The sequence below is a fragment of the Miscanthus floridulus genome, chromosome 17, assembly GCF_019320115.1.
Source record: "Miscanthus floridulus cultivar M001 chromosome 17, ASM1932011v1, whole genome shotgun sequence".
NCBI classification, from domain to species: domain Eukaryota; kingdom Viridiplantae; phylum Streptophyta; class Magnoliopsida; order Poales; family Poaceae; genus Miscanthus; species Miscanthus floridulus.
This window is the reverse complement of record NC_089596.1, coordinates 30727574-30751680: the sequence shown is the minus strand read 5'-3', so window position 1 is coordinate 30751680 and position 24107 is coordinate 30727574. Positions and strand designations below refer to the sequence as shown.

Genomic DNA, 24107 nt, shown 5'->3' with positions numbered 1-24107 from the left:
GTGGTGTTTATTGATGACATTTTAGTATATTCCAAGAATAAGAAAGAACATGCGAAACATCTCAGAATTGTTCTGACCCGCTTGAGAGAACATCAACTATATGCCAAGTTCAGCAAGTGTGATTTTTGGCTTAAGGAAGTGCAATTTCTTGGACATGTCTTGTCAGCCGAAGGAGTTGCAGTTGATCCAAGCAAAGTGAAGGATGTGCTTGATTGGAAACCACCAACCACAGTTCATCAAGTTCGGAGTTTTCTGGGTTTGGCGGGGTATTACCGTCGGTTTATTCCAGATTTCTCAAAAATATCAAAGTCCATAACTGAATTGTTGAAGAACCAAGTTAAGTTTGTCTGGTCATCAGATTGTGAGGAGGCTTTCCAGACTTTGAAGAGACTGTTAACCACTGCACCAGTATTAGCCCAACCTGACATCGAGAAGCCGTTTGATGTTTATTGTGATGCTTCAGGTATTGGTATTGGATGTGTGTTGATGCAAGAAGGCTGAGTCATTGCTTATGCATCCCGGCAACTTAAGCAACATGAAGAACACTATCCGACTCATGATTTGGAGTTAGCAGCTGTGGTTCATGCTCTGAAGATTTGGTGGCATTACCTGCTTGGTAATACGTGTCATATGTATACAGACCACAAGAGCTTAAAGTATATCTTTACTCAGTCAGAGTTGAACATGCGATAAAGAAGATGGTTAGAACTGATTAAGGATTGTGATTTGGAAGTACATTATCACCCCGGTAAAGCAAATGTGGTTGCAGATGCCCTCAGTCGCAAAAGTTATTGCAATTGTCTGACAGTGAGAACAATGGGTTTGAATTTATGTCAAGAAATGGAAAAGTTGAATGTAGAAGTAATTCAACAAGGAAGTTTGACCAACATAATTGTTGAAGCCACTATTCGAGATCAAGTTATTGCTGCTCAGAAGGAAAACAAGGGTATAGCCCATATTAAGGAAAGAGTCAAGAATGGAAAAGCAGAATGCTTTAGTATTGACAATGAAGATGTGTTGTGGTTCAAGGATCGCCTGGTGGTACCAAAAGTTCCTGAGTTGCGGTAGTCAATTCTAGATGAGGCACATGCTACTAGGTTATCAATCCATCTGGGAAGTAACAAGATGTACCATGACTTGAAGCAAAGATTCTGGTGGACTAAAATGAAAATAGAGATTGCTAGATACATAGCAAAGTGTGATACTTGTCAAAAGGTGAAAGCTATACATTTGAGGTCTGCTGGTGAGTTACAACCATTACCTATTCCATCTTGGAAGTGGGAGGACATAAGTATGGACTTTATTGTTGGTCTACCCAAGACATCAAAGGGATTTGACTCAGTATGGGTTATTGTAGATCGACTCACTAAGTCAGCACATTTTCTTCCAGTCAAGACAATATATCCTACGATCCAATATGCCAAGATGTATTTAGCAAGAATCATGAGTCTCCATGGAGTACCCAAGACTATTGTGTCAGATAGGGGTACATAGTTTGTCTCCAACTTTTGGAAACAATTGCATTCTTCATTGGGTACCAAACTTCTGTATAGTACAGCTTATCATCCGCAGACTGATGGATAGACTGAAAGGGTTAATCAAGTACTTGAAGATATGTTAAGATGTTGTGTCCTTAACTATTCCAATAAGTGGGACGAATGCTTACCTTTGGCTGAGTTCTCATACAACAATAGTTATCAGGAAAGCATTAGAATGGCTCCATTTGAAGCACTCTATGGTCATAGGTGCAGAACATCGTTGAGTTGGTCTGAGCCAGGAGAGAGAAGATTCTTTGGAGTTGACCTTGTGAAAGAAATAGAAGACAAGGTTAGGCAAATACAGAGTAATCTGAAGATAGCTTAGTCCCGCCAAAAGAGTTATGCGGATAGACGATGGAGACCATTGGTATTCAACAAAGGAGATTTTGTATATCTGAAAGTATCACTAATGAAGGGAGTTAACTGTTTTGGTGTTAAAGGAAAGTTGGCACCCCGATACATTGGACCATATCAAATTTTGGAGAGGTATGGAAAAGTGGCATATCGCTTGAAATTACCTGAATATCTTGCAGCTGTGCATGATGTGCTCCATGTTTCTCAATTGAAGAAGTGTCTCCGAGTGCCTAAACAGAATGTTGAAGTTGAAGGAGTGGAACTAGAACCGGATTTAACTTATTCCGAATATCGTATCTGAGTGTTAGATCAGAAAGATCGTGTTACTCGAAGATGGACAATCAAGTTCTATAAGATACAATGGAATCAACATTCAGAAGAGGAAGCTACTTGGGAATCAGAAGATTACTTGTTAGAAAAGTTTCTAGAATTTCTAGCGTCAATATAGAATAGAGTAATGTAAGTTGAGTTCGGTAGTACAAATTGTGTTTTGTAAAGGGACCTCAGCTGTTTTATGAACAGAGTTTGTATGTGTTCTCGCGACACATTTCCTTTTCCATTACTTACCCTATGGCTTTGAATCTCGGGGCGAGATTTCTTTTAGGGGGAAGGATTGTAACACCTCGGGTGTTTAAATATTAAAATCTGACATGTCATCATATGCATTGCAAAACATTTGGCATTTGGTGAAAACTTTGAGATGCATACACTAATACAAGTTTATATTTATGTGGTATGTGTTGCAATGTATTATTTGACTCAAGTTCAATGTTTGTTTGGAGTTTGAATTTTTCGAGGAAACCCCGCTTTTCAACATTTAAATCCTACCCTGAAAATCCATTTCAAAATCTAAGCATATTTTGGGGTTGGGCCCAAAAGCAAAAGTGTAGAGCTTGGCAAGTTATACAAAGTTTATTTTTGGAGTTTTTCAAGTTGTTTAGAAAAATTTTGAGTAATTCAAAAAGGCGTAATTCGTTAAATTTCCCTATTTGAATTCAAAAGTTCATTTCAAAATCTAGACCGAATTAGGAAATGGTTATAAAAGCAAAGTTGTAGAACTTTTGATTTTGAACAACTTTTATTTTTGGAGATTTTTGAGTTGTTATGAAAATTTGGGAGTAATTTGTGAATTTTGGCGAATGGCAAACTTGTAATTTCGATGAACAGTGTTCACCGCTTGCGCTACACCGCCGGCGAGCTTCGGCTTGCTTCCAGTCGCGCGCGCGGCCGTCTGGACATCGCGTTGGCACGCTGAAGGCTTTGTCGTGGCTTCCTTGAGCTTCCTGGCCATCCTTTTAAGCCTGAGCCGCCATCGTCGTTGCCCTTCTCCCTTGCTTTGTTTTTCCGTCGCCGCTGCTCCACTCCGGTGAGCCCGTGCCATCGTTGTCGTGCTCCACCATCGCTGATAAGCTTGTCCCAGCTCCGCTTTAGCCTTACGTGCTCAGCCAACCCATCAATTCAGCTTAATTTCACTGGGAACCACCGCTCATCGTGTTTCTTCTCCACGGCCGGCAGCCCCGTTGTCGAGCCCGCGTCGCCGTGGCCAGCGCGCTACGGTGAGTCCCTACCCTTGCCGAGTCTTGCTTCGGCTTCGCTGCAATGATGTAGTGCTTTGTGACCCATTGGTTTCTCATTTTGACCACCACAGCTACCGGAGCATCGCCATCGTTGAAGATCGCTCCGCCGTGAACCCTGTCAACGTTGACCCGTGTCATCGTAGCTCATCCGGTCCCATTCTTTGCTCCAAAGTGTTCGTGGTGAGCTACTGGACCTTCCCATGCCCTCTGTTTCCCCGTTTTTGGCTTCGTTTTGCCGGCGTAGCACTGCCGTGTCACCGCGTCCGCCATGGCCGACGACGAGCTAGTGTAGGGCCGTAATCCGTGCTGATAGGGACGTCAATCGATGCGCCTAGACTTGGTGATCATTTTGGTACGTTGGCCGTCGCCGTTGATCTCACTGTCGGCGAGAAATCGCTGGTCAGAGCCATCGCTGCCGTAGTCAACGTCGGAGGTTGAAGATGACATGTGGGACCCGTTGTCAGTGACTCAGCGTTCAAATGGATTTTTTTTCTATTTTCAGATTTGATTGAATAGTATCTGTTTTTGTTATTTTTGTATAGATTTATTTAAAGCTCCAAAAATTATGAAAATTTTTGTGTGACTTCTCTATGATGTATAGTATTTAAGAAAAATATGAAATAATGTTTTTCAGTAATTTTTAAATGTGGTAAAAATTGCTCAATTAATTCATAAATGGATTTCCATGATTTTTCTAGGCTTATTTATTTATCCAAAAATTATGAAATTTGTTTTGCCACTTAGTTAACATGTAATGAACATGTACTAAAATTTTGAGCTCAATTAGAATAAGTTGATTTATTTCATAATTTTGAATTAAATAATTAATTCATAAAAGCAAATAGTAATCTTTAATGATTTAGGTTTTTGTTTGGACTTTTGGATTGAGTGATGACCTTGGGTCCTTAGTTGATGATGATCCTTGGCAATTGATGTATGTGTTATGAAAAAGGATTTAGTTGGTTGACTTGCAACTGTACCGCGAAGGAAAGTTGTATTCAAATTGTTAATTTTGCATCCATCATCGAGCATCATGTTTCATATTCCACATCATGTTAAACATGGCATTGTTATTACGTGTAGTGAACGAAGGTGAAAACGTGGTAGTTAATCAAGTTGTTGAGGAGGTTAATCCGTCTGTTGAGGTCGGATCGAATCCTTGTGTAACGTCGTAAGAACCGGACTTTTCCGTCAACGAAGGCAAGCCCCGGATGCATACAACCCTACCTTGTGTTTTACAAATTAATTTCGCTTTTGCTTTCCGTTACTGCATTAAGTGATTAGGAGTTAAGTAAGAGCCTAATTGGTGCATTACCACCCTTGTTATTCCATATTTACCATATTACCAGTTTTAAACTCGTATATGCCTAGTTTTGCTTAGCTATGCGTAGAACGATGAAAGTCGGGTGACCCCCTGTCACCTGCAAGTTTTAAATGGGACATTGGTCAATATTGTTAGCATGTGATATGGGAATGTGGAGTAATAAATCTAGACCGGGTGGACTCGGTGTGTGTGAGCCACAAGACATGGAGGTCTTGTGAGTGGGTTCTTTCCGCCTGTGTCGATTAAGGCACGTCCGTTGTCGAATTATATGAGGTGAGAATTTGTAGTACTAACCACATACTCTGGTAAGCCTGAACTTGGAAATTCTATTATGAGAATGGCTACTCGCGCACTAGGAGTGGAGAGATGGCGGGAATAGCGTGTACCCACGTGGCCATGGGCTGTAATGGTGGAGTACTGTATTCTCGGGTGGCGCGGACCCATTCTTGTTTTAGAGGATCCAAGGGTAGGTTGATATATGTGAGTCAGGGACCTGCATATGTCGTGTGGTCTGGAATCCCCAGCTGGGCTTAATCGGTTTGAATCGTCGTTGCTCCTCGGTTATGGAGACTCAACTCACTGTTCATCATCATAGAATTAATAACCGGAACTTGAATAAGGCTTGTAAAGGTGTTGGATATGAAGTTTCATGATCTCAGTGTGGATCGTGTCAGCTTTGTATATAATTCTTGAGAAGTTTTCTATATAAAGAATGTTGTTAAAAGAGCTTTTACGCAAAAGAACTTTGATCATTGTTAAAGCTATACCTTGAATCCCTAAGCATATATTACTGAGTTTATCAGTTAATATTTCGGTTAAGTCTTGTTGAGTACTTTTGTACTCAGGGTTTGTTGACCCCTTGTTGCAGGTGAGCTTCATGAGCAGATCTGTTTTGGATCGTGCTGCATGACTATCGTTCGTTCTGACGATGAGAAGTAAATGTGTGATCCTTGGGCAGGATGTTTATTTTGTGTGTTAAGTATATGTTCATTATGCCACTCCACTACTACTATGGTTTGTAATAATTATCGAACTTAGTTTGTAAGGTTTGAAACAACTGGTTTGTGAACTATGTTATCGTAAGACTTCCGTTGTTTTTACTCTAGTTTTGATATTTGAATAAATGTTGTAATACTGCAATGACTCTGTAACGTGATCCTGCTCGGAAATTGTGGATGATTTGGGGTTCCCCGAGGGCACCCGACAGTCTTTTTAAGTTATTGGAAACATATGCATAAATGTCAAAGGTCGTCGGACAGTGACAGGTGCATGTGGGCCCTATAACTTAGGAGGTTCTGCCACACCAGCTGGGGGCATTGATTCGTGAATTACCAGGAAATCCGGTACAGCTTGTCAAAGGCCTAGCACCGTAGTAAGAACTGGAAGATGAAAGAGGGAATGGAAAAGGAAATCTGATTGCTTACCACCTGCATGAAAATAGCACAGGTGCTTACATAGAGTGGTTGGTTAATGAACTAATGTGGCTGCTAATAAAAATCAAATATAAGGACGCATGCTTAGTAATGCTTCATGCAGATGCAATCAACCCACAAGCTAGATAGCCTTGCATATCCTTAGCGTCTTTTTTTTCTCCTATCGAGTAAGTCTTGCTGAGTACAATTGAGTACTCAGGGTTTTATTTCTCCTAGTTGTAGGTGACAGGTGGAGGCTAGAGCTAACCTTTATGTGTGGATTCCTCCTGGTGGGCTCAGAGAGGATTTCCTTTATGCTGCAATCATAGTTTCCATTTATAACTCTCACCAAATATTTTGATAAATAGAATTTTTTATAATCTGTTGTCATAGTTTATATATCATTGCTTCATCATGTCATGTATAGATATTTATTTCCGTTGTAACTCTGATCACATGTTTATATTCTGCTATTCAATTAAATTGTTCACAACTCTGATAATATGATCACATTCCGCTATTATAAATAACAAATGTTATACTCTGATGTTACATGTAAAGTGATGTAAGAAATGGTTAAGAATGATATAAGCTTTATTTTCTCATTTATGATCTTGATGGAAAATGTGGGTTTTTGGGCTCTCCCCTAGGGTGTGCCCGACGGGACCACGTAATTTGGTGTTCTCCTTTGAGTGCTTAGTGTCTAATAGACAACGAGCACTCCTGGGAGACATTAGTAGCCTGTTTGTTTGGCTGTGGCTTGTCATAAACGATCGTAAATTTCTAGCCAAAACAGTATTTTTCTCTCACACAAACCAGCCAGCAGTACTTCTTCACGAACCAGCAACAAAACGAACCAGCCAACCGAACAGGCAGTAGATTAGGCGATTCTGCCACAATCTTCCTTACTAATATCCCTTATGTGTAGATATGAAGTTGATTTTAGCCATGACTACTAGGTGTAATTGCACTAATCAATGTATGCTTTGACTTATAATTAAAAATGATTTAGGAATTATTCCTCTAATATTCTACTTAACCATGCTAATGCCATAGAAGGGAGTACTATGAGTGATCAATAATTAGTTACTATACATTATTCATATATACATTTACCTCTTAACTTACCCCCGTTGTGAGTAGAATATTGGTTATGGTTTACTGCTCTATCAATCGTTTAAGTTATCAGTACATGTTCTCGCCTGACCTTTCTTGTGGTAAAAATATAAATAATGATACCTGAAATACTCTAGGGTGAAGTGCTACAATGATATATTATCTGTGCGCTTGCAGATCCCTTTCATACACACACACACACACACACACACACACACACACACACACACACACACACATATATATATATATATATATATATATATATATATATATTCTTCCTAGTCACATACAATAATAAAGAGCTACTTAGTATTATTCTAGTAGTAATGCTAAGTAGTGCCAACAAGCATCTCTGGCATCATCACTAGGGATGACAACCTGATAAAGTAATATTAAGAGATATAGACATACATTAGGTGGTTACTAACACAAGTGATAAGTTAATAAATACCAACAAGCATTTCTGGTGTCATTGCCGGGGACTAGATTCAACTCTATTCTTAGTAACGACGCTAAGGAATGTCAACAGCCACTATAGACTTACTTTGGGCACCAGATAACACTTGGTCTACCAATCATTGCTGGCCTACAGCTCTACACTGTATCCGAACGTGGGGGATTACAAGGGATGGACAGGGCTGTCACCACCTACCGCCTACCCCTCAACCGTGGAGTATGAGGCAAACGAAGGTAACTTCTAGCTCAAACACCACATCTACGCTATTGGTTACTACTCTAGTGTGGCCAGGAACATCCGTCTTTATCAGGAGTCCTCTACTAGAGCAACCGTCATAGGGATGGACGACGAACCCGCAAGCTTATAATGAACAAAGATAACTTTTCTTAAGATATCAATTCCAAAGTAAAACATGAAATTCTTACTTCAAGTAGTAAGATGATCGTAGAGGTACAAGTGGAGGAGTTTCTAGCTTTGACACTCCTTCCACTAAGTGTAGCGAGTACACTAGAGGAGGTTGCCGACAGCCCCGGCACTTCTCCAACTCTTTCCTCTCTCACTCCCTATATTATTGTAGCTAAAGCTTAGGTAGGAATGAAGCTCTTCTTCTCCTCTTGCTCTCTTGTTGTGTGTGTTCTAGAGGAGGGTGGGGTTGCCCCTCTATTTATACAAGGAGGAGAGGCGGTGTTGTGGTTATTCCTGGTGTGAAGTCCATGCACCACCGCCTTCTGCATGGAGTCATGCTACCGCCAAAGCAAGGGGTGGCCAAGAAGCGCTGGTGGGGGGGTTGCCTGCCCCCTAACCAAGCCTCCTCGCCACCGCCTTCGTGCGGTGGGTTGTGGGCTGGACCTAGGCTGCTCCTTGGTCGGTGTTGCACCCGGTTGAGTTGAGTTGATGGGCGTCTTGGTTGTTCCTTTGCACAAATTAGCGTCAGAAAGCGTCTTTTGGTGAAATCTTTCATGCATTTGTGTTTGTGTCCTGCAAAACAATATTCTCCAAATACATATGGAACTAGGTTAATAGTAAATGCCTATGTGTATAAGATTGCCAATTTCTCCTCTTTTTATGTCTTAATTGGCGGTCGGATTTTATCGTTAAGGACTACCAACACTAGCCCAGCACCTTTGTTGCCTAATTAGGATCTTTGTAAGTTGCTTGATAACTTAGATAGAGGGGTGTAGTTTTGGCTAGACCGATAGTTTTAATTCCGTATTTGTTTCAGTTAGCTAGCGCGATTATTTTTACAAAGGACTATTCACCCCCCTCTAGTCCGCCATCTCGACCCTACATCCAGCTCCTTTAAAACTTCACTATTAAAGGTATTTTTGTATTTCTACATTGCCATTTAGTACATATCTTGCAAGAGTCGCTCGTGAGCTCCAACAAGGTTGCTCGCAAAGCAGATTCAAACCGACAATAAAAAAGAGAATCTAAACAGTTGCTCCTTATTGATCTACTGCTTCATGCTTGGTCAGTCCTTGTTGATTGCCAACATGAGACACATCTTCAAACCAAAACGAAAACTGAATTGGATCAACATCATCAGAATAAAAGAACTAGATCAAAATAAAACTAAAATTGCACGCATATAACAAATTGAAACAAAATAAAAGGTGTGAAACCCACCTTCATTTCGTTCCCAATACACATGGTTGTTGAAATCAATACCATCTTCATGAAGTTCCTCCCAATTAACCAGATGATCCAAGAATACTTGAAGGAGAGGCTATCGTGCCTCCAACACAACAACTTCATGATCCTCTTCAAACGACATCTAAAATGAATTTCAAGGTCATCATTTTTGCAGATGTACGATACGATACTTTACATTTATTATAATTACTCCTTGTATGCTCTATAGACGAGAATTGACCCATAGCCTAGGAACAAAGAAATAAAACAAATTAGTTGCACAAATAAATAATTCAAGGATAAGAAAAGATCATAATAAAGTATTGACACTACATGTGTCCTAAGGACATCATAGAGATCACAATGTAAGATACCATTAGAAGCTGAAATGCAATCTTAATAGATTGAATCATCATCATAATGTGATACTACTTCATAAAAAAATCCTTGTCCTTCTTGCTCCAACAACCGCTACTAAGACCTTGGAACTTCCAACACTTTCATAGATCAAATACAAGTTAGGAATCCAAGTTCCAATAACCTCAGAGCAGATTTTTTTCTTTTCAACCACTACATAGTTTTTTTCGCTTTTCAATCTAATCATGTGTTCATCAAGTTTGTGATTTGAATTTAGTTGAATTTAATTTCTCTTCCATTGGTGAGCAATAAATACACCACAATAAAGTCGACTTAATCACCTGATGAAATAATAATAAAATAAATTTTGATATTTTTCAACTTGATATAGTTGGTCTAACTTATTAGGATGCAATAGATTCTAAAATAGTCGATTATTTAATTTATTAAAAATGGTCTTGAAATTATTTAACAATTAGTAATGAATAATTCTTTTCAAATAAACAGTAAATGCTATTTTGAAGACAAGTCCAGTAAAATGATATGTTTTCAAATAGTATGTTGTATAGCATTATATCTCGTAGATAAGATTAGGACATATATAATACTAATTTAGCATAGAGTCTATGAAATTCCCGAGACGACCCTGAGAAAGAAACCTACCTTTTCTAAACATTGTTTATTGTTGTTGAGAATCCAACAACGATTCTAAGTGAGGTACGCTCGATGCAGCTGACTAACAAAGAAAAGGCAAATTGATTAGGTAATGACTTCGATACGGATGACCGTATTTTACATGACCCGCACAACCACTCCCCACGCCTGCCTCCCCTCACTCTCTCTCTCTCTCTCTCACGCGACCAGTGGCTTCCTCCCCACCGCCCATGCCTGCGCCCCACCCGTGCCGACCATGGCGGATCCGGCGGATTTATCGGCGGCCATGGCGTATCCGGCGAGGTAGGCCTCCTCCTCCTAGATCTTTGAGTTAGGGTTCCAGCGAGCTCTCCTCTCATCTTCAACTCCAGCGGGCTTACAAAGGGAGGGTTTGGGGGAAGGAAGGCTGGCCAGGCGGTGGGGATGGTCGGAGGGCAGTTATGGACCTAGTGGCCGTGGCGCCCGGGTCAGGTTAGGGCGGTGGAGTTTCGGGGAGGGCGAGCTCCGGTGAGGGGGGTGAAGGCAGCCACCGCGGGCACGCTAGGGCACCAAAGCGACAGGAGGGGGCAGCGGCGGGGGAGAGGGTCACTGGGAACGAAGAAGACGCCGGTGAGGAGAAAGAAGGGGACGCCACGAGGAAGAAGGGGAAGGGGCTGCACGAGGTTGACGACGGTCATGCGATGTGCGGTGAGCCTCTCGTGCGTTAGCCATGTCCGATTAGGTGTTATTGTAGTGGATACAATAAGAGCAACTCCAATGAGCCCCTTATCTCAACTCCTATCTTATTTTTGAGGGATGAAACACAAAATCTCGTCTCCAACCGTTCTCTGATCCTAGCTTCGATGGATGAGGGTCTCTTATTTCTCTGTCCTAGAAAACAAACTCCTAGGTGTGGGGGACTCCGATCCGAGCTCTCCACCTAGGAGACCAACGGCTTACTCCCACGTCGTCGTGGAGTCTTTCGTCCAGGTAGGCTCGGTGCCTTCCTTCTTCTCCCCGTGGCCTCCATCCGTGCTGGTAGATCTGGCCGGTGTGGCCGCCATCGCTCGCTGGCTGCCTGTGCTAGGCCCTCTTCTGCTGCTGTTGCGCTATGTTATGCGGCGCTCCCTTTCCCCTACTGTGCGTGGCTCCGTGAGTCCCTGGCCCCTTGATGCTACTCTTTCCAGGCCCTGACTTCCCCTGCTACAAAGCAAAAAGAGGGAGAGGGAGTTATGTACGTGCGGATGGAGTGCTGAGTGCGAGCTGTGAGATTGATGTGAGGGAGAAAAAAGAATAACATTATTTAATTATATGTTTTGGCTTGTGCTTGATTTGTTAATTCGATTCGAAATATCTATTCCAACAATACCAATTTCAAATAACACGGTTTACATATAAAATGCTGGACTCGGTAGTCAGAAGTTATATATAAAATATAGGTGAGGGAAGGACCAAATGAGGGTTTATTTGGAGCACAGAGGAAAAATAAAGGCTGAAATCTGAACAAGGGATTCTCCTTCGTGAGAGTAAGGGGTCAAATTTTGAGGGACTACTTACCCTAACACGGCCGATCAGGTCCTGCAGCGTTCTAAATCAAACTCCGGGTCAGTTCGACGTAGCACACGACCAAGGCCACCTCAGCATCCAGCCGCGTAGCACGACCAATCTGCGCCGTAGCGCACACACCTACGTGTCGAGCCATCTTCATCCCTCCGATCGGAGATCAACGGTGCGTTTGCTTCTCTCCTCCAGAAGGTTCCCGCAGGCGCGGCGACCTCGGTTTCAACCCCAGCTCTTCTTCGGTTCTTCCTCCTCCCAAGTCCCAAGCTTCGAACGGGACGACGAGAAGAAGGAAGAGGACGCGAGAGGAGACTAGACCACGGGAACGTCGAGGCCTCGGATCCATCGACTCGTGAAGATGTCTTCGCCCGCCGAGTGAGTCTCCTCGACTCTTACAGCGGTTTCATCTGATTCCGAGCTTCGATCTCAGATTCCGACGTGTAGATGTCATATGGTAGGCCCCCGTGATTCGGATTGGGGATTGCTAGAGGAATTCGAGCTGAACTGTTCCGAGTAATCGATGGATTCTCTCATTTTTATCAGAATAGAGTGGGCTTATCCTTGTGTTGCACAGTAGAGGGCTGGGGTTGCGGAGTCGTAGCGCCACTTTGGTCCCTTAGGGTTCGGCTTCGAAATTGGTGGGGGATTTAAGCTGATAGGTTCATGTTCGTCGGTTCTCTAGTGATCTTATCTGTATGTTGCTGGACTGGTACAGCGTTATATACATATCATCCGGCTTTGTACTGCGAGTTTGTACTGTCACAAGATGAAGGGTTAGTTATCACTCATGATAAATAGTCTTTCAACTTAGAAGCGAAGTTGATTCACCACTTTCCTTTATTCCTGTGAAAATTCTAGCACCTGAATTGGTTGTTTACAGGCTCCATTTTCATTCAAGTTTGAATAACAATAAATTTTCCATGCACTTCAAACTTTGTGATCTTGGGCTGGAAGGTTATCTGGACGTGTCAGTGACGACAATATATCAATATGTAATCCTTACAGATCATTTTTATATCATTTAGTTCCATGATTGTTTGTGCTGCATACTTAGTGTCTTTGGCGAAAAATGATTCCTGGTTTCTGAATAAGGGTATTTGAAGCATTATTCACGATTAGTTTAATTCGAAAGGAAGAACTGGAGTGTGCATCATCTGATGCATAGAGGTATTCTATAAATTACTAAAAATATTTTGCCACTTTGCTGTTGTCGAAATCTACAAACACGACTTGTTTTTCTTTCCCCTTTTGCTTTTGCTGGGGCATCATTGACAGTACAATATATCATGAAGACACCCCCTTTGATGATCTTTGATTATTGGGCCCTTGATACTGGTGATGACTCTGCCAATCAACAAAAGAATTTGATTAAAGATGTTGGTGTCGGTGGTTAAAATCCGTAGATCTGGTCATCTGAAACTGTCACCATTTTTGTACTAGCTGAAATGATCGAACCAGTTTAGCCTGATTCTCTGAGCCTGTGACCCTTAGCTCTGCTAAATTATTCCTATTTGAATTTGTTAATTGAGGGCTTGAGGCATGAGGTTCTGATATGGGTTCTTGAGCCAGTTTATGAACTCATGATTTTTGTACTCCTCTCCTACCCTCTATAGTGTCCACTGTCCATTCACCAAACACATCAATTGAGCAGGCAACTACCTCAATTCCGCTTCAATTGCCAATTTGACTATTAGCAGTCTCCATTGTGCACCCTTTGATCCTTACCTCTTCTAGTTATATGCTGGCCAAAATAATTAAAACTATACTGTGAAGCATCAACTAATATCATTTGTATGTGAAAAATATGAATAAATGAAAATTAGTGGCCAAAGTTATAAAATGTTGGCAGTTGGCACATGCATTAAAATGCAACAGGTAAAAGAGAAGAGACAAAACATCAGAGTGATATATGCAGAATTGACCATGAATCTATAATGCAATTGGGAGGGAATAGCTTGTGCCAGTAACTTTAGCCTTGTCGTTGTGCTTATGCTTCTAATTGCAAATTTTGTATCTTGATTGTATCACGTAAAGTAATAGAGTGATGTATTGTCCATTGGTTTACTACTACTGCTCTTATTTCTGCTCATGCATTAGTTGTAAATTATTACCCCCTCTGTTTCAAATCATAAGACATTTTGGCTTCTCTAGATACGTGACTTTTGCTATGCACTTAGATATACACTATGTCTAGATACATTGCTTATTTTGCTATATATCTAGAAAAGCCAAAATGTCTTAGAATTTGGAACGGATGGAGTGCTAGTTTCTGGAGACTTTGTGCAAAGAAACAGGTATAAATCCTTTAGCTTTGAAGCCGCTTTGGAATGTGTGCTCACTTGCCTTCTTCAGGTACTACAAATCACTTCCACCTATAAGCAAGGCATATGGGACATTGTGTTTCTTTACCACCGTGCTAGTTCGGCTCCAGATCCTGGATGACGATTTTCTTATATTATATTACCCTCGGGTGTTCAAGAAGTTTGAGGTAAGCTTCTGTTTCTGTTTTCTCTTAGTTTCGACATTATTATCGCTTAGTTTCGACTGCAAAACATTGTAAGCTTCTATTAGGTAGGACATTGTAACATGCTGGATTACCTTGCCTGATAATTAAGGGGAAGTTACTTTGCTTGAGTTTGTTCTGAAATATATGTATTGCATTCCTCTCTGCTATATTTGTTTTCTATGAATAGATCAGAACACTTTTGTTTTGATTTGTCTATCATGTACTTATGCTTGGAACTTGTAAATTACTCCCTCCGTTCCAAATTATAAGTCGCTTTGACTTTTTTGGTTCATTCATTTTGCTATGTATCTAGACATATTATTATATCTAAATGCATAGCAAAATGGATGTACTAAAAAAGTCAAAGCGACTTATAATTTGAAATGGAGGGAGTACATGTTTTGCACTCCTACTCCATATCTTCATTTTTTATATATTAAAAAAATGAACCCTGCAGGTATGGAGGCTATTTACAAGTTTCTTCTTTCTGGGACCATTTTCCATAAACTTCGGTATTCGCCTTCTGATGATGTAAGTGAAAGTTTTGCTGAACACCAATGATAAAATATTGTTACTTCCACAGTATCTATAATTTTAAATTATCTTTGGCTGTTTGAAATTGACTTACATAGAGCAAGGTATGGTGTCATGTTGGAAAAGGGAGCATTTGATAAACGGACAGCAGATTTCTTGTGGACGATGATATTTGGCGCCATCTCACTATTGGTCAGTTTTTTTTTTCAGAATTTCAGATTAGACCAAACCAAGAGACACTCTTGAACTTCTACTAAACTTGCGTATAACTCTGTATTACTTGAATCAGGTGGTGTCTGTTATTCCCATATTGAATACTTATGCATTGGGAATACCTATGGTCAGCATGCTTGTTTATGTCTGGAGCCGAGAGAATCCGAATGCTCAGATAAATATATACGGCCTTGTCCAATTGAGGGTATGTAATTTCACTACCATTGATTGCAATTCCCATCTCCGTGTTGCTCAATTGGTGAACAGGCAAAGTAAGCCTTGCGGACCTGTGGACAATATGATTAATTCGTTAGTAGTTGATGTACTCCCATTTTTTTTGCAGGCGTTTTATCTTCCATGGGTTATGCTCTTATTGGATACGATATTTGGGTCATCATTAAAGCCTGGCCTTCTGGGTATCATGGTTGGACATCTATACTACTTCTTTTCGGTGTTGCACCCTCTTGCCACCGGAAAGAACTACCTGAAGACCCCGAAATGGGTGTATCCTTTTACACGGTCGTGGCCAAAGCATTCTCTTTCAGTTTGCATATACAACTAAGATCAATTTCTCTGCTATTGCTACTTTATTTTTGAAAATATCTCTGCTCCTTGTCTCCTTAACCTGCTGCACTTGCACAGACATAAGATTGTTGCTCGATTCAGAATAGGCATGCAAGCCAACGCTCCTGTCCGGCCACCAGCTAACGGCAATGCCGGGACTGGTGCCTTCAGAGGAAGAAGCTATAGACTCAATCAATAGATTGACCTGGAGAAGTACACACCTTGTAACGTGATTCCTGTTCGGACTGGCAATGTAGAAGCAGGGCCCAGAACATAGTAGGGTGAACCAGGATTAAGGGTCACTCTCTTAGGTACTTTGTTTAAAAAAAAAGCTGGACTTGTACGGAATCCTTTCATCTACTGATCTAGTTCCTAACAGTGTTCATCGTCCATGTTTACGCATGAACATAACTGTGTAATGGCAATTTGTGTACACATGTTTGAATCATTTTCAGGGACGCTTGTGTCTGAATTATTGTTTCCCTCTTTTTATAAGGAAACACAAAAGGTAATTAATTAATTTGCTTGGCTAGTTCATGCGGGTACAGTTGGGCTTTACTGGTTAGTTTTGTTTATGCTGAAACAGAGCAGGCTAGGTAGCCCATTAGGCCTGTTCCGCATTATATTTTGTTCTTTTCCGGGGTTTATGCCAGTTTGTCACCCGGGTTATTCCGGATTAACCTTCACTTGACCTGGTTATATAGCAGTGGATTGAATCGATTCTGTTCTGCAGAATTTTTTAGTTGTTGCTTGCACCCTTCTTGTCGTTGCGAAAATTTCGTATCTCTGTGTGTGGATATATTGTGCTGGAACACTACTCCAAAAGAGCTCAAAAGAGTATTTCTAGCAAAATTTGCATCTAATACCAATTTACATGTTGTCATACACGATGAACATATAGTAGAAACTGCAGAACACAACGTTTATGCCAATTCAGGCTCTCTAGTCTTTTAAGGCTTCATCAGTGATGATACTTAGCCTTCAATTCCTGCTGTGTTGCCTATGAGTGTACCATCTGAACCTATCCCTCTCTGAGCACTTAAAAGAAAATAAATTTTCTTGTGCCGGGCCATTTTGCGTGGAAGCTAATTCAGGCCCAAGCTCAACTAAAGGGACCAAAAGTCATAGCTGCTTTTGTCCAAAAGCAGCTTTTTCTATAGTACAAATCCAAAAGCACATTTTTTCATAGTACAAATCCAAAAGCACATTTCTCTTGCTTTCACTGGCTCTTGGGGCAAAAAATTACCCATCTATCACTGGTTACATAGATAACGGTTCGTTCTTTTTTTCTTCCCCTAGCCTTGGTTCTCTCCCACGTGTGCGAGTACCAAGCGTCGACGCTCGTCCTCCCCGTCAACACGCCGCCCTGGTGGCGCGGCCCCTCAGCCGGCGTCCGCCGCCCCCAGAGCTCGGGCATGGCTACCCCGACCCAGATGCGAGAGCTCCATCGCGGGCCCAAGCTTAGCCGCGCGTGGGCTCCGGGAGGAAGGAGAAGGGGTGCTCTGCCACTGGCGGAATCCATCCCTGGCTCCGGCGTAGGCTTGGACGCTCACCACTCCGGCAAGCAGGCCCCGATGGACTCGCTCCACTTTGCCGCTGCGCCAGGCCGGTGAGCCCAGGCTACGGCTGTCGCACCTCAATACCCGTCCTGTCCGGGACCGATATCGAAGCCGACGGGGGTTATCGAATTAACAACTTCGAGGCCCCCAGGAGCGCACGTAGCAACTCCTCTTCAGGATCTTTGCGCTGAGTTACACACACATACCCAATACAATGCATACTGGGTGACTCAATCACATACACGCTCCAGTCTCACGCTCATTCCTGAAACATTGTTGATAACAGAATGGGATTCAAGATTATACGATTTCTACTAAGTCTAAAGCTCTGAACAATTCTATCCCTGCCCTGGGTTGTCGCTCTTGTCGCTCATCTACTCGACAGGTTACACGCAGCTCATCTTGGAGAACACCCGTTCCAAGGTCTGCTAACCATTACATTCACCGAGGCTAGTCTTGGGAAGATGCCCTGGTCACCTGCAAAACAACTTAACGGCTGCACCATGAGTACATTGCGTACTCGCAAGATTTAATTCCAACATATATTATTTGGTGGATGCACAGGGTGATTATTAGGCATTTGTATAAGTGCGGAAAGCAATGATTGTTTATTAAAAGTATGACATGTTATGCTTAACATTAAGGTTAAAGCATTATCATTATAACAAAGATGCTCATAGTCTATCATCCATTCTACCATGGGTATAGAAAGAAAGAACAACCAAATAGTTTTGTCCCGAAGGACTCTATGCTTTTAAAACTCTGCAAGTCTACAGTGGTGTACAACTATACCCACACGAAAGAATGGGACAAACCTCCATACCCTTGCACGAGAGTAAGGGTTGCCTCACGTCTTCCAACCTTTCCCTAATCCAGCCCGAGTGTCACATGAAAGGTTCGACTGGGTTCCTGGTCAATATACTGGACATTCCTGACCGGCGCCACCCCCCTTGCTAGTTTCACGGATAAACAGGTCACAACTAGTTACTCCGCTTGTCGACCCCATCCACGACATGTGGTCTGTACGGGTGGTTACTCGGACTTACGTATCCCAATACACGGTCCTTATTGCTCCACAAGCTATGTCATCTGAGATCCCACACTCACGACGACCTACCCCTCGCATGAGAAAAAATATCCAAGTTACCATCAAGATTATCATATTAGGAACATGGTATTATTCCTTAGCCAGATTAGTAAGGTAAGTCAGGTTGTACCCTCATTGGTTTTAGTAGTTAATTATCTAGGTGTAGCATCCTACACGCGCGAGTATGAGTTCCCTTCTCATGCTCGACTTCTACCATTGCCCCAACAACTAAGCAATAAGCATTAAGCGTTCCCATTCCCATTGTTTAGATGAGAGGCTTTTAATAGATTATTAAACGAATCTAGGTGTAACGTGGAAAAGACCATTATCCAACTCTACTGCAATGCATAACTCATAATGCAACTTGATAAGTATCCAAAGTATGGTTCATAATAGTGGGGTGCCTGCCTGATTGTGCTATCCTTCTAACTTCCTCAAGGCTAACGAGGACAACCTATACACGCTTCTTATCGAGATGATTCCTAAAAAGAATGAGAGAGATCCAATTGGAGGGATTCACCGATGATTCGGAATGACGATAAGGAATATGGATAGATCACCATTGGATCCTTGGAAGAGACATCTAACGGTGGTTCTACTATTGTGTTGCTGACTTGGGATACTAACTAGTATTGTTGATTGTATGGGTAAGCTTGTTAACTAAATTCACACTCTCTATGATTGTCAGATACTCTGTTATGACTGACGGACAATCCGCTGTGCTGGGTGCCGAGGTGGGTTGTCTCAAGTTTATTTTGTTCAGGTTCTGGCAGATGCTCCGCGGGAATCATGGACACCCCGATAGGTTCTGGGCACTCTCGGGTTGTTGGGTTATTCTATATGTAATTTATCGGATGCTCCGTCTTGAGTGACGGACGATCCGGTAGAAACTAAGTGCTCTTGGGTTCTCTAGCTGTGACTTTTTATAATTCAGCAGATACTCCGGTCGATAGTCAAACACTTCATTGTTCACACTCATAAAGGTCTAGGTGCCTCTGCTGGGAGGTTTACTAAATTTGGGAGGTTTACCGGACACCCTGTTGCATCAGCGGACGCTCCAACAACTTGGCGATAGAACCCATGCTCTATGTTTTGGGGTTGGTTAGTTGCTACTTTGGGGTGGTGAACATCCATGCATGTGCACTAGACTTCTAGGATAACTTTAGGGATGTGCTAGGGTAAGGCTAGTTGAGTCTTTGGCTTTAGCTATCTAGTGCATCTAGTGATTTGGCTAAGTCCCTTCCCATGAGCCACTTATGATGAATACATGAGATTGAGCAAGAAGGCTTAACCTCAAGATTGGGAATCATGAGATGCTGGACCTCAAGATGAGAGGTTGAACACACCTTGCCTTCCATTCCTTTCTTTGGAGAGAGAGAGAGAGAGACTCTCACATTTCTTTGTGATGAATGAGAGGTCATAACACTCCATGATCCATACATGCATGAGAGATTGAGATTAGGGTTTGAGAGAAATCCTCAACTAAAGAGGTGAGAGCTCAAGAGCTAACCATGATCATGAGATAAGGGTGTCTTTACCTTGATGAGATGATGATCTTGAACTACATCCCTTCACTTGATCTTCTACCTTCATCTCCACTTCTAACCTTCATCTTCTCTCTCTAGTTCTTCCTCACTCTTATTCCTTTAGAGAGAGAGGGAGAGGGTGAGAAATGGGAGAGTGAAATGGGATGGTGCTGCTTTAGCGGAGGTTTGGTGTATCCATTTCGTGCATATGACAAGTGGGACCAAGGGTAGAGTGGAGGACAGCTCATTCCCCACTCACTACATGCGGTTCAGTTACTGGCGGATGATCCGCTATCACATCAAATTGTCCGGTGATCTCTAAACTCGTGGAATTGGTCCAAACACTTGAGATTGTGTTAACTATTGTTGACTTCATGTCCGTCCGATTTGTGGGTCGTTAGGTGGGGTAGAAAAGCAATGTATCTGCGAGTTTTGTGGCATCCAAATGTCTGTAGGGATTTGTGCAGGCGCTTTGCTAATTATCCAAAATTGAGAGCCTGGGTGGTTGTAGCGAATTCAGGTCGTTACAACTCTCCCCACCTTAGATAAAGCTCGTCCTCGAGCTTTCTCGAGGTTCCATTGGGAAAATTTGCAGCTAGGCAGGTTTTAAAAGTTCTTCCTTTAGTCTATAAATTGCCTTTCCCCTTCTCTTACAATTTCTTCCTCTCGAGGGTCACCAAAGAGAGGGAGAGGACATTCTCTTGTTTATTATTGGATGGTCCGATTGATCCATCGGATGCTCCATTGGTTCTGTAACTGCTTCGAGACTTAATTTGTTAGGTCTTCAACTTATCGGATACTCCGCCACAACTGATGGACAATCTGACACCTCATTGCTATATAAGGGGTATCAACTGAATGGTTAGGGTTTCACCCTCATATTTCCATCACGCTTAGGCCGTGTTCGCTGTTGATTCTAGTTGGCCTCTACACTTCCAAGCTTCTTGGAATGGGGAGGTGAGCGTCCTTCTTTGCTCGGTCCTCCTCCTCTCATTCTTCCACGGTAAACTAGCTAGAATTTGCTTGATCTATGGATAAGGTTGGGTTTGTTGGGATCTCACTCGGTGAAGAGGTAGAGCATACTTAATTCATTTAGTGGATGATTCTTAGGTTGTTGGAAATTGCTTGTTGTAGTAGATTGTGGGGATGTACGGTATTGTGGTTGCTCAAACTATGTTGAATCGAAGTTTCGTGGACTCTCCATCGGTCCTGGCGGAATGTTCTGTCAAAGCCTTAGGAGGTTTAGAAAAACTCTAGATCTATTGATCTGAGGCTAATAGGCAGGTCTGCTTGTAAGTGAGAGAAGCTGACAGTAGTTTTTTCCAAAAGCCACAGCTGCTCAACCAAATGGGCTTTCAAGTATCCGACAACAGCTTTTCTACAATAGCTTTTGCAAAAGTCATAGCTCACAGTAGCTTTTACAAAAGCCACAGCCCAACCAAATAGGGCTTGAGTGTTTGTAGGCCCACTGAAATATGAGCCTTACTTATACAATTTAGCCTTACTGATAGACTTGGTCTATAAGTCTTGTGTTTATCTTGAGTAGTTGGTGGCTGTGTTAGCCATTATCTTATCTTGCTTTAGCATCTACTTTATCTTATCCTGCTTTAGCATCCACTTTAGAATATGTTGTAATCCTTTCTTAAGGATCAAGGAAGCTACCCTATATGTATCCCTAGCCTGCCATAGTTGTGGTAAGCCTAATGAAATCAGAAATTCAGCCCCAAACCTGTGCTTTGTATCCAACAAATGGTATCGAAGCCTAAGTTCATCTGGGTTCTTCTTCCCATCCTAAATCCAGAGCCATGGCCAGCCACTCCCGCTCCCACTCCTTCCATGCCTCCTTCGTTGAGTCAGCGACTTCTGCTAGGCGGCGTCGATAGGCCACCACATGAGATGCGCGCCAGGCGGACATAGATGTGGCATGAGCGGCATGGATCGTAGAGGCATAGCGGAGGGAGAGAGAGGCGGTGTAGCTGTAGGCCACCGTGGCCTAGGCAAAGTGGCTCACAACCGTGGAGCTCACGACTGGGTGGGCCACCGCGATGGCTAGGGAGGCTGTAGCGGCTGCCCAGGCAGCAATAGCGGCAGCCATGACTCTTTGTGCAGAGGCAGACATGGGCACGTGGGCCCACGCAGGCATGTGGGGCGCACGGGCGAACATGGATTGGTGTGGCTTCATGGATGTGGACTGGCGTGACTTCGACAAGGCAACAACGACCAAGCGGGACTAGGCACGGCAAGAGCAGTGCAATGCACATGTCCGGTGGGAGCTTGAGGCCTAGCAGGACCAAGAGCACGCGATGCATGAGCGGGCCCTGTGGAACTTCCAACAGGACCAGTGTGGACGCGGCTTCGACACACGTGACCTCAGTGGATGTGACCTAGATGACTAGGATTTTGATGACAACTATGAGTTGGGTGGATAGGTCGCTAGCACGTGGAGCCCTCACAGGCGGCGCACCTCCCCTTCCTAGGACCAGCGTCGTGGTCGCCGTGGCTGGCCTGGCTCCCCTACCGTTGTGCAGATCATCCTCTAGGACACCGGCGTTGGTGATGGATGGCCCATGCTCACCAAGACCAACTATGCCGAGTGGTCCATGGTGATGAAGGTTAAGATTTTGGCACGACGCATGTGGGACGTGGTACGGTACGACGACGCCAACTTCGATGAGGATCGGTGGGTGCTAGGGTGCTTCTTGCTGCTGTTCCAAAGGAGATGCACTCCTCCCTTGTGAACAAGGAGATGCTTGGGATGCCATCACCGTGGCATGCATCGGTAGTGACCATGCCCGTTGGTCCACGCTGCAGAAGCTGCGGTAGGAGTGGGAGAACCTGGCTTTCAAGCTAGGTGAGGACGTCTAAAAGGTCTTTGTTTGGTTTTGGTAATTGAGTGACAACCTAGGTGGACAAATGTGTTTAAATATAAGATACATTGGTTATTAGTCCATAGGTTCACTTGTGTGAGCAACTCATACCATGACGGAGAAGATGACTTGGATTTGTTACATGGCTGAAAGCATTAGTGTGGTTTTCGATAATTGATGAAAACTATGACTAACCTTTGATCTAAGTATGTGAATTAGATAAGGTAGTCCAATCCAAGTGGTGGAGCTAGATGATGGTCATGGTGAAGGTGATGGCCACAAAAAGATGGATCAAGTGCTTCACATTCAGAAAAGAAGAAAGAGAAAAATAAAAATGGGCGCAAGGCAAAGGTATAATGGCAGGAGCCATTTTTGGTTTGCACTCAAGACATCATAGAGGGTGTGAGTGATTTAGTATCGATAGCCATACTATAAAGATGAGAAATCTTTGGCTAAGCGGTTATCGACTACCACTAGGTGACACGATTCTTGCATATGCATAAGGGACCTAGTGTGCTAACTTTTAACTCTTGTAAAATGCTTTGAAAAATGCCAACACACAAGCACACAAGTTCTACTTTGTGGTTGGCAACATGGAAGCAAGGGTGAAGAGGTTGAGGAGATAGAAAAGAAAAAGAGGCGAAGGTACTTGACTAGACTCTGGCCCCAGGGTGACTAGAATCACCCCAGGTGCGTTCGGTCAGTTGACATAGAGAGGCACAACCTCGAGTTCATGACCAGACCCTACTGAGGAAGCATGACCGGATGCATAGTGTCTACGTCCGGTCATAGGTGACATATGGTGACGTGAGCGAAACAGTGACTTGGTGTGTGAATTAGAGAGGACCGGACACTAGGGTGCGTCTGATCACCCTTGACCTAACATGCCCGGTCACGAAAACCCCTCTCGGGGTGCTTACTGGAGTTGATCAGATGCCAGCTGGCGGCACGTCCGGTCACTGTGCACTGAGTCCGATCTCAGCAATGCTGGGTCGGGCACATGTGGGAGGTGACGCAGGGATAGTGCGTCCGTTCAGTCTTTAAGTGGTGAGCGCTGACTGTTTTGACTATTAGAATCTGATGAGCATCATTCAAAGCAGCGCCACATGGATGACATGATGTTGAATTTGATGAAACCAATGGTTCCCAAGAGTAATATGAGAATCTTGATGATGTGAGAGGCACTCAATTGGTCAATGCAATGAAGAAGATGGACATTGGTGATATAAGGCCTAGAGAGGTGATTGATATTGAAGATGACAAGAATCAAGTGCTCTCTAACTCAAAT

At 42.9% G+C, this 24107-nt stretch overlaps 1 protein-coding gene across 1 annotated transcript; it reads left to right on the top strand.

The window, feature by feature from the left end:
• The first annotated feature begins 12168 nt into the window (after positions 1-12168).
• LOC136517044 (derlin-1.2) lies at positions 12169-16228 on the top strand. The gene is made up of 7 exons (XM_066510557.1): positions 12169-12338; positions 14316-14451; positions 14927-15000; positions 15102-15195; positions 15293-15421; positions 15560-15720; positions 15859-16228. Exons 1-7 carry the CDS (start codon positions 12322-12324, stop codon positions 15977-15979), a joined length of 732 nt encoding a protein of 243 aa, XP_066366654.1. The 5' UTR covers positions 12169-12321; the 3' UTR covers positions 15980-16228.
• The last annotated feature ends 7879 nt before the right edge of the window (positions 16229-24107 follow it).